This window comes from Lissotriton vulgaris, chromosome 1_1 (genome assembly GCF_964263255.1).
Source record: "Lissotriton vulgaris chromosome 1_1, aLisVul1.2, whole genome shotgun sequence".
Lineage (NCBI taxonomy): Eukaryota > Metazoa > Chordata > Amphibia > Caudata > Salamandridae > Lissotriton > Lissotriton vulgaris.
In genome coordinates, this window is record NC_141685.1 from 219895491 (window position 1) to 219914135 (window position 18645).

Consider the following 18645-nt stretch of genomic DNA (forward strand, 5'->3'; position numbering starts at 1 on the left):
AAAGAATATAACATCAAGGATTTGGATACTCAATTCATTTTTTACACAATAATTATTGCAAGGAGACAAATATGTATGGAGTGGAAGTCAGCGGCTCCCCCTAGATTTGCAGTATGTTTGAAGTACCTAATGGAAGTGTGTAAAATGGATCAGGCTGGCCGCAGCGAGAGTTTGGAGAATGTCTGGTCTAAACTGATGGTCTGGATAAATAGGTGAGCAGTCCTGTGATTATGCCAGAGGTTGTGTAGGTCCTGTCCTCCACCAGGCCTAGGGTGCCCAAAATAGGTCTGGAGGAGTAGGATAAGGAAAACAGCCTACCTCTGGGAACCCCTGTTCGCTATGATACTGTTTTCCATGGTGGACCAGAAAGAAAAACAACAGTATAAGAGGCAACAGCGAGACCCATCTAGAGCATATATATTCTGGTGGCATATATGAGGACAATAAAAAAAAAATATAAAAAAAAAAAAAAAAGGGGGGGGGGGGGGTAATGAATAATAAACTCTCACTGTCACCACTGAGGGTTATAAAATCTGGAACTCTGGAGAGGTAAACAGTGTACAGGAGGATAATGGAAGATGAACTCTCACTACCACCATTGATGGTTATAACATCTAGTACTGGGGAGAGGTGAGCAGAGCAGATGGACAATGGACAATGAGCTCAGCACCACCACTGAGGGTTATAACACCTGGAACTGTGGAAAGAGAGAGGCAAGTGGTGTACAGGGGTATAATGGATGATGCACTCTACCAAGCCCTTAGTTTATGTTGTCCACCAAACATGCAGATCCTACAGATTAGTAGGAACTACACGACATGGCGCCACCAATGTTGGTTTGGTTCCTATTTAATGGTCAAATCTGAGTAGCTCATTCATGCTTTCTGAGGGACCCCATCTCACATTTAAAACACAGATGGCCATGGTGAGAAGGAAAATCCGCTTCAGCCAAGTAGGTATATCCCGTCCATTGGCTGTAGGTTATTCAAGCTTGTAGGTTAAATATCTCCCAGATTGTGAAAACCTTATTCTACATATATTCTTTCATTTTAAACACCTTTTTAATATTGACTGAACAAGGTGATGACACTGAAGAGAAGGAAGCTACTCTAAATACAATGAAATAAATGCAATATAGTCTCCATGCAACTGGTGGAGGCTTTACATTCATGGTTCAGGCGCACAAATAATTCTGGACAAAGGCAATCTACTCCTGGATTAAATTTCTGGTTGGAGATCAACGTACACACTTGTTTCACACTTACATTGAAGAAAAAAATACCAGATGTATACTTTCCATATGTGGACATAGATGTCCCGTTAACGTACCAAGAGTATATTAATTGGATTAAAGGCCCCCTCCCATATACAACAGCAAATGTGATACTTGGTCTGCTCAGTAAAGAAGGAGCGACTTTGCCGGTCCTCGCTGCTTATTTACCGCATCATTGCTAGACTAAGTGCAGCAGAAATGGGTACACTGTACCGAGAATTAGTAAAGCTTTACAGAAATCCTACACAGTTCATAATGCAAACACTAACAGTTAACACTGTGTGGACTGCTCAAGCTTCACAACCTCAATTGGCTACACCTAATATCAGCCCACAAATGCTGAATGCCATTATGGGAAAGATTCCCACCAGTCAAGTACAGATTCTGTTCCGGATAGCACAGAAAATAGCTCAGCTTGAAGCAGTTTTTCCCCCATATAAGCCCGCAGGAAAAACACAGTATTTGAACAATTTGCTTGACAATGGGGATGGCTTCCCTGATAGAGGTTTGTACCTCATGGGGTACAGTCTTCGCTGCAGTCTTTACCAGAACTCATGGTACCCCTTCATTGGCAGTTTTACCAGGTGTACTGAAACAAATATAGAATGAGTACGGGGGAGAACCTGCCATGGACATGGGAATGAAACTGATGCGCAATTTTGCCCAAGTATCTGGCATAATATTAAGTAACATAAAGGGGGAGGCAGCAGCAGTTGCTACACGCAAACGCCTCAGGGACTTTACTACTGCACAGCAGAAGTGAGAATTTCCTAAGATTATCGAAGAAACAATGTTTCTCTTGGTAGAGATAATCCACAGATTAAGGGTAATTCTGAAAAGAATAACTCTAAGCAAGCACCCAATTCTTCCCCAAAAAAATGGGATAACAAATAAAAAAATAAACAAAACAAAACACAATCAGGGGGTGAGTCTCCTCATCGTTAAAATCGCCGTTGCCGTACCAGAACAACCCATGCCACTGCGGACTGGCATGGGTTGTTCCGTTACAGCAACAGCGATGTTACCATAACTCAATTTATAAATAGGAACACTTCGAGGGGACAACTTAAACTGACTATTGGGCACAACCCACCCTCCAGGAAGATTATATACAAGCAGTTAGGACCCATTACTTTAGGTGAATATAATATTAGGACAAAGAAACTCGGATTATAGAATCCCTATAACGCATGAGAATTGCCATTACTAATACCCCTTTCCATACAGAAGTTGCAGTTAAGGTTGACGTGTAATAATACTCATCAACAATATAAGACTCAGTGCCTTAATAAGCCCGGAAGAAGTCCCAAGAGGGATAAAACGCTTTGGCGGCAAAGCGATCATGTGGTGTTTTTAATTGGAAAAGGAGAAAACTGAATTACAACCCCTAAAGGATTTTTTGATATAACTACTATCTAGATATATGATTATTTGATATTATTCTGTCTGGGAAGTCTTTTCTATGTTTGATATATTTAGTTTCGAATGGCCTATACAAACTGTATTGCACTGGCCATACTATTATGAGACACATTTCTTGAGTGCAGGGTCAGTGTAGTATTTTGTAGATGGTGGATCTTGTTCCACCATAGTGAGATGTATATTGGTCACATCCCAAACCCGCGGCACCAAGGTTAGAAAATTCATTGAATAGGTATATTGAGCAGTGATGTTTGTTACTGGAATCTGTTAAGCTCTGGCCCTCATTCTGTATATGCATAATTCATCCAGGTTATGTGACCAGTAATTATTTTCTCTTCCACCCTCACTAATGTAGGTCAACACCTTTCAAGTGGTTTTGATTTCCGACGGCTCCCTCTCCTTTGTCCTGTTGAACTATGGGAGCATCCAGTGGACTAAACAATATTTAGAGGTAAGTCTGTTTTGTACAATTCACTCTCATGCAAACTTCTTTTTGTGCTGGATATTACTGCTCTTGATTGCTCTGATCTGTCCAGGGCAGCCCTACCCCTTAAAGGCGTATTGACTACACCCTGGCTCCAAGACTTTTATAATGATTTGTCCTGCCCTGTCCTTTTGAATGCTTTTTTTGAATATTTTTCTCTGAATAACTACTTAAGTGTTCTTGTGTCACAGGCCTTATAAACACAAACCCCCATATACTACCTATGTTTCCATGGGCTATTTCATGTTTGTGTGAAGGTTTAGCCTTTGTAAAACCTGTCCCATCCCCTCTTTCCTGTAGCATCTGCGACCTCTGATTCATTTGTGAACCTCTGCAAGTCTCCATTCTGAAAGGAGGTGCAAAACAATGAACCAGACTCATTAACAAATATATATGTTGCACTGAGGTTATATGCATGCCCTATTTAGTATGCTCATATCTGCCAGCTCAGGTGACATCCAGAGGGCACTCTCATCAGCCAGCACAGACAAAGCCAAGAGGTCTCCATGCCCGCCTTACTGTGCTCAGACTGCCAGCACAGGTGACACCTACAGGACTTCATGTGCACCTCAGTGTACTCAGATCAGCCAGCACAGGTTACACCCAAAGGGCTCCCTGCCTGCCTTACTGTGCTCAGATCGGCCAGCAGAGGTGACACCCAGAGGTCTACCTGCCCTCTTTAGTTTGCTCTTACATGCAAGCTCAGGTGACACCCACAGGGCTCCATGCCCGCCTTAGTGTGCTCTTTCCGGCCAGCATAGGTGACACCCAGGAGGCTCCCTGTCTATCTGTTTGCTGACTCACCCTAGCACTATGGCGTTAAGGTGTGTGCCTGGTGCATGGTAGCTGACATCAGTGCTGGCGCTAGAGAGAGAGGAGGAGAGAGCCATACCTTTGTAGATATGTCGCTGTTCTGCTCCCTCCCTGTCAGCCAATGCATCGCAGCCTCTGCCCGCTGCACTTCGTGAATTTTGGAGCATCTAGTCCTGGGAGTCTAGTGTGCCGGCCCAATGTTAAAGCATGCCACTAGTTGATTCTTGTGGGTGAGTACCTTTATAAAACTGTTTTGGGTTCTACAGCCCTGTGTAATAGAGTTGTTTCTCCGCATCATAGTGGCCACATCTCCCTGCGCCTGAATCACCTGCCCCCAGTGCTTGTGTCTTCCTGTCCTATAGACTATGTCATCCTGTCTCAGTGTCAGTGATCCACTGTCATCCTGTATCTCCTGACATCATTGCTTGTGTCTTCCTGTCCTATAGTCTATGTCTCCCTGCCACAAGGGGATTGCAGCACACCACATTTACGTGCCTGTTGCTCTAGGGGTAGAAAACAGAACAGAGCCCAGGGGTGTGGAAATTTTACAAAAATCTACTTGGCCAATGGACAAAATGTTACAGAAATCTACTTGTCCTGGGAAGATATCTGCTTGCCTCACCTATTCCATAAATCACTGAGGTGTGTCTGCACAGAGATAACCTGCACGGCAATCAGTGCAACATACTTTGCAATATATACTTTCAATGCAAGTCCAATTATGCAGTGCATGGTCACACCTTTTAATTCAACTATTGTACTGGATGGATGTACAGCATGTGTGCAGATGTGTCAGTGTGCACTTCACTCAATTATTAACCAGTATGCATGTGACAAATTTTCAAATTTAGAGAAATAGTACCTAAAAGCAGAGTGCAGGCTGGTAAGACTACATTTCTTGAAGCGTATTTGGCATAGACTGTGCCGGAATATGAACCTGTAGGGCAAAAGGGTGTTCTTCATTCAAGGGACAATTCATAGCTGTACAGTGTAAAAAATACTCACATGTGATCATGCTCTGATAAACATGTGGAGGGGAATAACCACTTCCTGGCAGAGCTTATGAATTGTTTATGGGGCAGCAATTATCACATAGCAGAGGTGTTTAGTTCACTGAAGCAGTATTCACAAGTACGAATACATAGGAGAAAGTAATGGGCAGTTACATCAATCTCCCCTTTTACACTCCTGGGCAGGTGTGGTGTCATTATATTATTGTGCACTCACTGCTACATCCCCATATTCTTCTACCACACAAGGAGCATATGCAACACTGGCAGTAGCAGTACAGGGTTCTCTTGTGCACAGTACTGGTTAGTCATGGCACCAGCAGAGAAAGCTTCCCTAACATGAAGGGATGCAGATCAGCAATGGATGTGCAAGTTTGTCTCACTGAGATTTGTAAAGATCTCTGCCACTTGTCTCTCTCCTTCCAGTGTCCACAGCCCTCCACTGCCCACCGAAATGTGTATTATCTTCAGGGAATTCCTGTAATTCTGTTTTAGGATGCTGATATACGAGTATTGGGAAGCCTGGTGAAGGAAACGGTTTTAACGTTGCAGCAACTTGTGCAATCAGTTTCTTTATTTCAGAAGCTGAGCATCCTGAGGGTCCAAGGGATGATACTTGGATATTTGAAAATGGGCACATGCATAAAGAAGGCACAAAGACAGGACCCACATGAATAACACCCATTGGCAAATCATGTAGGGAAAGAAATGCAAACCTTTATGTCTATATAGGACAAATATTTACACAGGTGGAAGAGTCACTTTTCCTTAGATCTGTTATGGGCTATTTTTTTATTGCTGACGTAACTGGGCAACAAAAAAGCAACACTACAGCGGTTGCATAAAATTCCCAGGTAGGAACATTGTATATTTTCACCCAGTTGTGAATAAAATAGGATTGTGAGACCTACAAATGCATATTTTGATAATTTCTGCTTTATATTGAACTTGCTTCTTCAATTTTTGCCATTTTATATCGTTGCAAATGAAATATGGTCCCCCACTGGTGACTGGTCCCTCGTGCTTTATATGCAGAGCAACTCTAATTATGAGATTCTACAGCTGAGGAGTTTTCCATATAATTTGCCATATAATCAACAGATGCTGCCTAAACGGCATATTTTAACAAAAAAATGTTTATACTAGCTCAAACAGATCAAAAGTTACTAAAAAGGGGGTAACATGTCCTGGCACACAATGAAAAGCCCATCACAAGTAGTGACTGGTCTCTTTTAAATTGCTATTGCTGTATTTGGGTCTTAATCTGAGACTAATGCGGCAAAACATTTATAGAGTGTTAACGTGTACAGATGTCAAAATAATGAAGTAATACTATCAACGAAAATGAGCTGCATTATGCTACATAATTCTCATTTTTGTCGCAACATAATTTAGTCAACCCTACTGCGTAATTTAGACCTTCCCTGCCGCTTCATTACAATGGCTCTGCTTATTTAGCACAAACAATAGGTACAGGAGACGAGAAATTCAACCAAATAAAGGTACAGGCTAACAGAAACGAGCCCTAAATGTGGAGAAAAATTAGTTTCTTGAAAGGATTAAGCCTGCAAGTATTGACACGGACGTGAGGCTTTTCCTCTGCAGCAGTGGCTAGATTGAATGATTAAGCGAGAAGCCGTGGAGCAAAGGGGGAGGTAACTGAATAAGGAAAAGGCAAAAAAGACTGTGGGTGAGAGTATTGGTAAAGGAGAACTCATCTTGGGCAAAAATGTGGACATTGCAACGTTTCAAACGCCAAGAGTGGCCCACATCTCAGTGAATAGTGTGAAATACGCTCCACATTTCCTGGATTACAAAGATACTTTCTGCCTTCAGCATAATGTGGTGTTTTCTTTATTCAACTATAGCTTGATTTGCTTAACACCAGGAAAACAATGCAAATTAAAAAATGCTTCCATTAACAGCACACGCATAATCCTGCAAGGCTGCATTTTCTGTAAGCCTGCCAGGTATTTAAAGTATTATCGTTTGCTCCGTGCCCACAAATGCGACCTTGTCCATAAAAGCAGAAACAAAGTAAAGGTCAAGATCGCTCTATTAAACTTCCTTTTATTGTGTTTTCACTCCTTACCAACGATGTACTGGCTCCATTGCTAGATTGTAAAAGGAGAGGTGACGACTTATTGTAAAATGTTAAGGTGCCACACATTTGACCTGACCCTGCTCCCACGCTCACGGACTCCAGATCGTTGCGTGCAAAATCAATCACAGTTAACAACATTTTCTTAAAGCTCAGACCGCTGCAAAACCCATTTTCAGACGGACTCACCTTCTGGGGAGGCATACAGTGTGTCAGACGCCGACTTGTTGCTCCCGATTCCATGAAGTGCGCAGCAGCGCACCAAAGATAAGAGGCCTGCCTTGGACGGATCCCACTGGGCAGGGCGATCGAGCCACACAGCATTAAGCGGCAATGAAACCACCAGGTCACTAGGCCAACAGCTCTCGGTGCTGGCAGTGGAAAAGTGTTTCCTGTCTCGGCGCCCGCCCTTGCACCTTCGGCAGCTGAGTTCCAAGAGCAGGTGGGCTGCACCAGTGAGGAATCCGCGCTAGAACACGGACGTTTAGCGCAAGACTCTCCCAGCCAATCACTGACTAGATAGCGCCCAGTCATGGCCTTCCAGCCAGTCAGTGGCCTCCAAAAGCATTCTGGCTACACTTCTGATTGGCTGTGAGCCCGAAAGGGCCCACAGCTCATATATTTTTAGTGATTCAATGTCTACATGTCCGTTGGACAAAATAGACAATAAATCTTCTTGCCCATTATAAAAATCTACTTGGTTTGGGCGTCGGGCGATACGATTTCCCCACCCCTGAGAGCCATACTGATGCTCTCTTGACCTGCATTGGTGCACAGACAGGCTGCACGCATCATGCACACATTTTGCAGCTTGGGGCAAAGGTATGCGAATGATGCCCAGCATTGTACTGGAGCATTACTCTTCCAGTACAAATGATGATGTCCAGACAAATTTAAAAACATTTCACTCATTGGATGTGTGCTGAACACTGCCTGCAGCACACGCAATATATGAAATCTTAGGACAAAACTACAGATAATTCTCAACTTTGCACCAGATTCAAGGAGGCATTCATTTTTGACACATAACCCATTTTTTTAGATGGGTTTTGTGTCAAACCCCATGGGCTGGTGTGCTGAAACAGCCAAGGACCATCATTGGAAAATCCCTGACTCAATGCAGTACGAAGTGCAATTCCTGCACATAAAAGTGCACTTTTCCAGTACCAAAAGAAGTGCTGGAAAGTAAATGCCTTATCACGACTTTGGCCACCTTGTGTGACATTGTGACACTGCAAACTCTTGACAAATCTACCTCAGAATTTCAATATTTATTTCCCAGTGTCTGAGTCTACCTGCCCTAGTGACTGCTTTTCCCTGTCCCAGTGGTTGAACCTCCCTGTCCCATTGACGGTCTTGTTGCCGCAGAGATTGAGATTCCCTGTCCCAATAGCTGATTCTTCTTGTCCCAATGTCTGTGTCTCCCTGCCCTAGGGTCTCCTCCTTTCCCCAGTGTCTGAGTCTGCCTGTCCCAGTGACTTCCTTACCCTGTCCTAGTGTATGAGTCTTTCTGTCTAGTAGTGCCTCCTTTCCCACTGTTTAAGTCTACCTCTCCCAGTGACTGATATTCCTGTTCCAAAGGCTGAGCATCATTGCCCAAGTGTCTGATTCTCCCTGTACCATTTCCTGTGCCACCGTTTCACAGTGACAGCTCCGTCCTGTCCCAATGTCTGAGCCTTCCTGTCCCAGTCATTGATTTTCCCTGTCTAATGGTTCAGTCTCATTGCCTAAGTGTCAGAGCCCCCTGCCCATTTTCTGTGCCTCTTTGTCCCAGTGACTGCTTCTCCCAGTCCCAATGGTTGAGTTTCCTTGCTCAAGTGTCTGAGCCTTCCTGTGCTATTTTCTGTACATCCCTGCCTCAGTGACAGTTTCTCCCCATCCCTGTGTGTGAGTCTCCATTTTCCAGTATCTGAGTCTGTCCCTGTGACTTCTTCCTGTCCCAAGAGATTGATTCTCCCTGTCCCAATGGCTGAGTCTTCCTGTCTCTCCTTGCAGTAGTTTCAATCAAAGTGGCTTTTAGTTGTAACCTGGGGAAGGACCATTAGTTGTGTTAAACATCATCAAGGGTTGTTCTAGGCTGCTTAGTCTAGAACATGTGCCTATGTTTACACTGCGGCCGGGGAACACCCAGATGGAAATACAATTAAGATAAGAATGTTAACATTGTGCTTTGCTGCTTCAGCCCACAACCAGGGCATGCACTTGGTGATCAAGCATGTGTGTCTTTATTAATCCACACTGTTCATGCTTTCTTTAGGCAGGATTCCAGGATGTAAACCCCATGCAGTACTATTCCCTCAGAGAACGCGGAAGTACAGGTTTCCCTAACCAGACAAATGTCAACGTGACTGGTCGCTACGCCTTCAGAGTGGACACTTTTTGCCTGCCGCCAGACTCTTGCTTTTTCCAAGGTGGGTCTCAGGTCAACACACTTATAAACTAGTGGCCTTGGATTGCACATTAATACATGGATGCTCCTCATTGAGAGTAGAGGAGGGTGAACAATTCCACCCTGCTGGCGGAATTCACAGTTTGTCCACTCAGCGCAGAGTTCTACAAAACTCCAGGAAAGTAACGCAGAGTGGAGTTTTTTCTTTTCCGTGGTATGTTAATGCTAAGTTATAGAAATCACACGCTAGCCTGCCTTTTGGCAAGATTTCTGAGCTTGGGGGGTTGCGGAAGGTCGCTACAGTTTGTGTTGAGAAAAGCTGTCGATCGCATTGAGGAAGCTGCCGCTGGAGTAGAAATTCTACTCGAGCGGCATAAAGGAGCAGCACCCTCTGGCGCTCCACGTGATGGCATTTGCGCTGATTTCACAGTGTAGGAGAAACTCCTGGGGCCTTATTTATGAAGGTCTTGCGCCACTTTTGCGTCACTTTTAAAATGGGAAAAAGTGACGCACCATTGGCGCAAGGCCTTCATAAATAAGGCCCCTGGTGCTAAAAATCAGCACGAATAGTGCAGCGTACCAGACTCGGTTGCTCGCTGATCTCCATGTAGCACTCTGGAGTATTTTGGAAACTTCACAGAGTTCAGTGCAGCAGGACTCTGTGAACTCCACCCATGTCTCCATGTTGTGTGGGGGAGAGTTATACATCACTGACAGTGTCCAAGCCATTTGCGTAACACGACTGGGAAAGCCAATAGGTCTGAACAAAAATATCCAGTTCCAGGCTCCTTCTCACCTTTTGAAAATACGGTCCTACTGCTCTTCCTAATGGCTTGTTTCAAAATCCAACAGCCTAATCACACATCATCTCCATCATATTGTGCCTTAAAACACCAAATAATCTTTTTTGCAAACTATTGTTTCCAGGGACTTGATATCACTGCAAAGCAAAGAACCCTCCTTTCTGACAAAAAAATCCCTTACCTGCTCTTTTTTAGGAAATACTATAAGTCACACAATGTTGACACAAGGTGTCAACCTTTTCACAGAGCCTAAACCTTCTCCTAAACGGCAACCTAAACCAGAACCACCAGACCTAACCCCACTCAAAGCGATAACTGCCCACAGTTAAACCATGTACCTTCCCCATAACCCCAAACCACACCGGAACCACCAGCCTCAAGCCCTTTCAAAGGGACAACCACCTTCAGTTAAACTAGGTACCTTTCCCTCAACCGCAACACACACTGGAGCCACCAGGTCTATGCCCTATTGGTGGCCAAACAACCCACACTAAAACTTGGCACTTTCTTCTAAATCAGATCCCACACTACTAGAGCCAACAGGCCTACATTGCCTCAAAGGCTCAACCACCCACCATAAAACCGAGTACTATTGCCTGAACTACAATGTACAACAAAGCCATCTGGGCTAAGCCCTATCACAGGCCTAACCACCCACAGTAAAACAGCCTTCACAAAGATTCCTTTACCACCCAGGTAAGTATTTGTGCCTTTATCACTCATAGTGAGCTGTAAGTATTGGTAAGCTAAGTGTGTATATATATTCACCGAAAAAACAAAGGTTACATGAAAGTTAGTCTGAGATTTTACTCATACAAAACCATAGAAATTCAGCAGGTATAGTTACTTGAGTTAGCTATAACTTACATCCCAGCAATTCACTGCTTATGACCTCACATACTACAGCACTCATAACTTGGTCAGTATCATTAATATTGACATCACGGATGACATCTCAAATGACATCAATGATAACATCATCCAATGACTGTCCGTATTTAGTGATTGTGTCTGAGACTTAAAGATTTATACTAAGCTACTGCATGAGTTACATTTCTATTCTTTTGGCAATACTAATGAGTGATACTATTTCTAACATATGCCATCTGAGTGGCTGTGAAACTGTCTGAATGCATGTGTGAGTGGCTGTCTGGGTGTTCTGTTGAGTGACTTTGTGTATGTGTGATTTGCTGTATGGGTGGGCTAGTGGCTGTGTGAGTGGCTGTATGGGTGGGTGAGTGTGTGTGTGTGTGTGAGTTGCTACACCAGTGACTGAGTGGCTGTCTTACTGACTCTATGGGTGGATGAGCGGGTGTATGAGCAGCTGAGTGGGTGTATTATCAGCTGTGTGGGTGACTGAGTAGCTGCATGAATGGCACTACTGGTGAGTGACTGGGTGTGTGAGAAAATGAGTGAATGAGTGGGTGTATGGGTAGTTGGGTGTGTGAGTTGTTGGTTTACAGAGTAAGGCACATTAGGATGGAGGAAGGACCACCAATGCCAGCCATGCTGTGGCGGTCCTTCCGTACGCCCATCGCCAGTACACCCCATGCCAAATTAGGATGGCGGGGGAATCTAACCTCGACCGTGGCGGTTGCAAAGACTGGATTACCTAGCAGAGCGATCTTCACCGGTAAAACGGTGGCGGTGCCTCGCCAAATTACAATAAAGTATGGAGACAGCCTTTCCATTGCGGTGGAACTGCCATGGAAAGGCTGGTAGGGATTGCGTTTTGGGGCCGTTGTGGGCTCCCCCCTTGTGTTGGGGGAGGTGAGATTACACTTAGGGGTACCCCCTACATTTCACAGCACTATGTGGCAGGCACTGTGTGGTGCCTGCCACAAAGTGCAGTAAAATGCACAACATTGCATTTTCGAATCGTGGCGGGTGCTGCTGTCAGCAGCAAACACCGCAATGTTAGGATGCGGATCTGGCTGCCACAGTGGCGGCCGCATCCTGATCTGGTGTGTGGGAATGCTGCATGCATGGCAGACGGTCCCAATTTACACCAGGATGGCGAACGCACTCTTCTCCGTCCGCCATCCTAATGAGCCCCTAAGTGTATGCTTCAGTGGCTGTATAGGAGAGTGAGTGGGCGTGGGTGCTTGTATGGATGTTGAAGGGTATGTGAGTGTTTTTTGATGAGTGAATTGATGTGTAAGTGTCTCTATGGGTGAGTGATAACCTCTATTAGCAGCTCTAAGGGTGATTGACTGACTTTGTGATCGGCTGTATGGTTGAGTAAGTGGATTTGTGAGTGGTTGTACAGGTTAGTATGAGTGAGTGCTTGCGTGAATGGCTGTATGAGTGAGTGGGTGGGTATGTGAGTGGCTCTATGGATGAGTGAGTGTGTATGTGATTACTCTTATAAGTCTGTGATTAGGTATGTGATTGGTACTGTGGGTATATGAGAGGCTGTATAGGGGTGGACGTTGTAGTGTAGTGATGTAATTTTAGATGTCATTAGTGAGGTCCTCAGTGATGTCACTGACCATGTCATGAGTGATGAAATATGTGAGGCCATAAGTAGTGAAATGATGGTGTATAAGTTACAGTTAGCTCAGGTAACCATAACTGCTGAATTTCAATGGTTTTATACAAATCAAATCTGATCCTAAGTATAACGTTCCAGTAACTTTTTTTTTTCTCAGTAAATATGTAAGGTTTTTTAATTCTATTTCCTAAGCATAGCGTCCCTGTTACATTTGTTTGTTTTGCAGTGAATTTCTAAGGTTTTTCAACTTTCCATTCTAAAGCGTTTGTTATGTTCCTGTAATGTTTAGTTGTTTTAGTTAATTTAAAGGGTTTACTTTTAATACTAAGTGTACCACATTTAATTTATTTTTATTTTTAATTTAGTTTTCTTAACTGCAGACTTTTTTTTAAATAAATATACTTCATATGTTTTTAAAAACATAAACTCACATGTGTAGTTAATGTAAAACATATAAAGTTTTTATTACTTTTATTAAAAAAAAATTGTATTTTAAGTACTGCAAAATCTCCCCTGGTCCGTAAGTATAGATGGTACGAATACTCTATGGTTTTTAATACTGATCAGCTAGTCTGAAACCAAGGATTTGCTGAAATTTTATAAAGTATTTCAAATATGTACACCACTCCTTTAACTACATAAAGATTTAAACAAACATTTCAAGACAATAAGTGCTTGAAGGGATTTATATAGTCCATAAGTATTAAAATATAACATACCCAACAAGCATCTATTACATAGACATCGGGAGCAGAGTACCTACCAAAGAAACAACATGGTAGCCGGATGAAATCTTCCTAGAGTCTGCTTCAAAAAATGCATTGAATTAGACAACTATTCTAAACCCGTATTTATACAACGAAGCCTAAATGTCAAACACGTGTTGTTAACCACTTCCCTGCTAATGACAAGGTCAACTCGTCATGGGTTTTACCTGCCTTGTGCTTAAGACGAGTTGACCTTGTCATGAACAATGGGAAAAAATGATCTGCAGCACCCAGCGGGAAAACCCCTTAGCAGCCAAGGTGTTAAAGACGAAAAACGGTTTGGCGCGAATAAGCATAGTCTCCATCTTAGCGCAGGACATGCACAATATTCTTCCAGCATTTCGAGTGTCCTCATAAAGAGGCAAAGTGTATTTATTAGTTATAGTCTGTATTCAATTTACGCATTTGTATTTGCAGTTTACAAATTTATAGTTAGCAAATAGACTGCTATAATAAGATAAATCTTGTTGCCCTTAGGTACATATGATGGAAAAAGCAAATAAGCGCAGACACTGCGACATATGTAAAAAGCTATCACTGTAGTTGCTAAAAACGTGAGCGCCATTTTGTGTATCAAGCCCTTCTAGAATCTCGGAAAGTGAGAGCGCCATTTTAACATGGCATAAGACCTACATTACTTTACGAGTGTATACAATATAATCAAATCAAACTAATATTATTCAACAGAAGTCCATAGTGACAAAAATTGTCAAATAATTTAAAAAATATGTTTAGTTTTCTGAGGGCTTATTGTATCATTCAAATACCAGGAGCACCTTTTAGTGTGTGCCTACTTTGCTAAAATTGACAGGAGAGAGCCCAGTCGTATTGTTCATCATAAGTTCCCAAAAAATTGAGCATCTGATCTAATGTTCACAAACAGTGAATGAAAATATATATAGTCAAAACAGTATTGAGAGATAGGGAGAAGAAGTTCCTTAGTAAAACGTACAGATCCTCAAATTGTCATAGCTGTCATTTAGAATACTTATACTCGATGGGATTCTTTTTGTAAATAGATATACTTCCATTCTTAACCCCTTCGGTGCTCTTGACGGAATGGTTCCGTCATGAGGCACAGTGGAGCTGTGCTGATGACGGAACCGTTCCGTCATGACCACACCCATTACCATTATACTTCAGCACCGGAGGGGAATATGGCTAGCAGCGATGAGGTTAAGTAATTCATAAAACCCAAGTCACGAATGGCCTCCATTATTGAACAACCCGAATATCCATCAAAAATAATCTTGAGCTAATAATAATCAGAAAAAGTAACCTCAGGGGACAAGCAGAAAATGTCATTATACAGCATTAGGGTACACAAACAATGTTCATTAGAGAGCATGTGGAAATTGAGAGAAACATGATGGTTGTCAATCTCCATACATTTCCCATATACCAAAAGTAATGAAATTCTTTATTAATGTTGAGTTGAAATCTAACACTACATAGGCGGCAGATCCATTTCGCCTCAAGTTGTCTCAACAGTAATTCTCTGTTGCCGCTCCTTTCACTTATTGATACATGATCGATGGCATGAAACTTGATGGCTGTGTTATTGGGATGATCACTACACATGTGATGTGCTACCTGATATTTGACATCATTATTTTTTATGGCTCTCACAGTTTTAAGCTGCTTACACTACTACTAATGTATATCTTTCCACAGAAACATAAGATTATATATTGTAAATGTAGTATTACCGTTAATGAAACTGCCTGTAGTATATTTGTCGTATTGGATGCCTTAATGTTTGGCTTGGTGTGCCAGTGTGGATTGCTGTATGCCAGGGTGTGTCAGTGCATGCATCAGTGTATGCCTAAGTGTGTCAATGTATGCATCAGTGTGTGCCTGGGTGTGTCAGTGTATGCATCAGTGAATGCCTGGGTCTTTCAGTGCATGTGTCAGTGTGTTGTCCATCAGTGTTTTATTTCAGTGTGTGCCTGCATAGTTATATGCCTGGCTGTGCCAATGTATGCAATAGTGAATGCCTGGGTGCATCAGTGTCTGCATTGTTGTATGCCTGGGTGTGTCAGTCTAAGCATCAGGGTATGACTGAGTGTGTCAGTGTGTGCATTAGTGTCTGCAATGGTGTGTCAGTGTATGCATCGGTGTATGCCAGGGTCTTTTAGTGTATGCATCAGTGTGTCCCTGAATGTTTTATTGGATGCATTAGTGACTGCCTGGTTGTAACATTGGTATATGTCTGGGTCTTTCATTGTAAGCATCAGTGCGTCACTACATGTTTTATTGGATGCATTAGTGTTTGATGGGTGTGTCAGTGTCTGCCTTTCTGTATCCCGGGGTGTGTCAGTCTATGCATCAGTGTATGCCTTGGTGTTTAAGTCTGTGCATCAGAGTGTGTCTGCATTGTCATATGCCTGGTAGTGTCAGTGTCTGCATTGTCATAAGCCTGGATTCGTAAATGTATGCATCAGTGAATGCCTGGGTGTGTCAGTGTATGCATTGTTGTATGCCTGGCTGTGTCAGTGTATGCCTGGGTGTTTGAATGTATGCATCAGTATATGCCTGGATGTACTATTAGATGCATTAGTTGTTGGCTGGGTGTGTCATGTCTTCTTTGGTGTATGCCTGGGTGTGTCAGAGTCTGCACTGGTGTATGCCTGGGTGTGCTAGTGTATGCAACAGGGTGTCCCTAAGTGTGGTATTAGATGCCTTAGTATTTGGCTGTGTGTGCCTGTGTCTGCACTGCTGTATTCCTGGGTGTGTTAGTCTTGCATCAGTGTATACCTGAGTGTGTCAGTCAGTGCATTAGTGTGCACCTGGGTATGTCAGTGTCTGTATTGTCATATGCCTGGTTGTATCAGTGTGTGAATCAGTGTATGCCTGGGTCTTGTCAGGGTATGCATCAGTGTATGCCTGGATGTGTCAGTATATGCATCAGTATATGCCTGGATGTGGTATTGGATGCTTTAGTGTTTGGCTGGGTGTGTCAGTGTCTGCTTGGGTGTATGTCTGGGTGTGTCAGTGTCTGCATTAGTGAATGCCTGGGTGTGATGGTGTATATATTGGTGTGTCTCTTAGTGTGTCAGTGTGTACATGAGTGTCTTATTGGATGCATTAATGTTTGGCTGGGTATGTTAGTGTCTGTATTAGTACATACTTGAATGTGCCACTGGTTGTATCTGTATGGGTGTTTTAGATGATATACCAGTGTTTGCTTCAATATCTCAAAGAAGTTGTATCAATAAGTGACTGGGTGTGTCACTGATTGTATATGTATTTGCCTGGGTGTGTCAGTTTCTGTATTAGAGTGTGGCTGGGTGTATCAGTAGTTGTATCAGCCTCTGGCTGGGTTATATAGGCGGCTGCATCAGTGTGTCCCTGGGTGTGTCAGAGGTTTTATTGGTCTGTGAATGGGTGTGTCACACTGAGTCTGGTTTTAACAGTGAATGACTGGGTATGTGAGTAGCTGTTTTGGTCTATATGTCTGGGTCTGTAAGTAGGTGTATCAATGTATAACTGGATGTATGAGATGCTATATCAGTGTCTGGCTTGGTTTGTGAGTGACTGTATGAGTGGATTTGTGAATGACTGTATGGGTGTCTGAGTTTATCTAAGTAGCAGTTTGCATGTGTAAATGGGTGTGTGACTGACTGTATGAGATTTTCATCGAATGTATGAGTGTATGTGTGTGTGTGTCAGTACCTGAGTAAATGACTCTATGTGTGTGAGCTCATACATAAGCACCCGTATGGGTGTGTTTGTAACCCATAAGTAAAATTACTAATATACATTTTTATAACTTTACAAATGCACTCTATCAACACGTTACAAAATAATTTAAACAAGACAATTAACAAATAAACATAAAATAATTTATATTACAATTTAGAATTACAGTTCTCTGCACAACCACTTCAGATATATGCAGGTATATCTTTACACCAGCAAGCACAAAACAAAGTGATGTCTAGAAGCATTTTATAATACCTTCAGGGGAAAAGTAGGTTACAGATATATTAGTGCAGTGTAGTATTTGCGTAATACAGTTATTAGGGACATTGCCAAGAAGTATTCACATGGGACAAGTTCCATGTGGACGCACTTAAAACAATTTATAAAAGGGTGTACAACAAGATGATGTGGGAGAAACTAGGTACTCCAGGGCAATCTGCTTGCAAAGAACCCTAAGGACAACAACCTTCAGCTGCAGTCATTATAATACCACCTGCCTTGCAATCTTTAAATAAGATGCTTACTCTCTGTGCAAAAAGACACATGCTTGTCACAGTACAAATGTGTTCTGTTGAATCATTGCCTTTGTTTTGTGTTCTCGTGCTCTATACTCATACACCAAAAGTGATGTACTGTTTAAATAATCATCAATGAACATTGGGAAAATAAATCATAAACATTGTACAAAAAATTAACCACTGCATACTATGTGTATGTAACTGATTATGGAGTGGAGACATTTAGAAACACAAACTTGGTTTCTAATTTTGAGCTCTACAAAATATCCATGGGATGACTTACATGACTTTTTTGAGAAAAACAAAATGTAACTATAAACTCATCAAAATCAAGACACCAGGAGAACTTTTCTCTTTGAATCCGGCAAATGTTTGGAAGCATTTTAAGCACATATTTCAAACTATGCTGTCCTTCATCTGGAACAAATAAATAGCCAACTCTTGGAGAAATAACTGAATTATTTTTGCGAAAACAGTACCAAGCAAGAATAAATTAGTGTAAAGATGCACATAAATTTGGAACACACACAGATAGGTCTGTACTTTCTTTAATAGGACAGTATATTACATGTGTCATTCCAAAAGACACCTTGGAAAAAAAAGATAAAGCAACAAGTATATTGTTCCCATTCACATAGATGTAAAAAGTACTGTCAGTAGAAATATTTAATTATTTTCGTAGCTATCCATTGAGCGTTCATGTTTTTCACAGTCAAAAGCCAGTTTCATCGCCCTAATTCTCTTGTAAAAAAATGAGAAGCATAAATCTGTCAGAAAAGGTTCTTAAAAAAACAACAGTACTTATTAGAAACATTTCAAAGTGCCCCATAACATTCCCCAAGGACAGATGACACAGTTTCTGACTG

At 42.3% G+C, this 18645-nt stretch overlaps 1 protein-coding gene across 3 annotated transcripts in view; it reads left to right on the plus strand.

The window, feature by feature from the left end:
* LOC147740932 (uncharacterized) overlaps nucleotides 1-18645 on the plus strand; it is a 366615-nt gene that overhangs the window by 170840 nt on the left and 177130 nt on the right. For all 3 annotated transcript variants that reach the window (XM_086936088.1, XM_086936083.1, XM_086936085.1), the window contains exons 6-7: nucleotides 3051-3146; nucleotides 9361-9514. In XM_086936088.1, the coding sequence (XP_086792214.1) occupies nucleotides 3051-3146; nucleotides 9361-9514 (250 nt within the window). The remainder of the gene's footprint in view (nucleotides 1-3050; nucleotides 3147-9360; nucleotides 9515-18645) is intronic.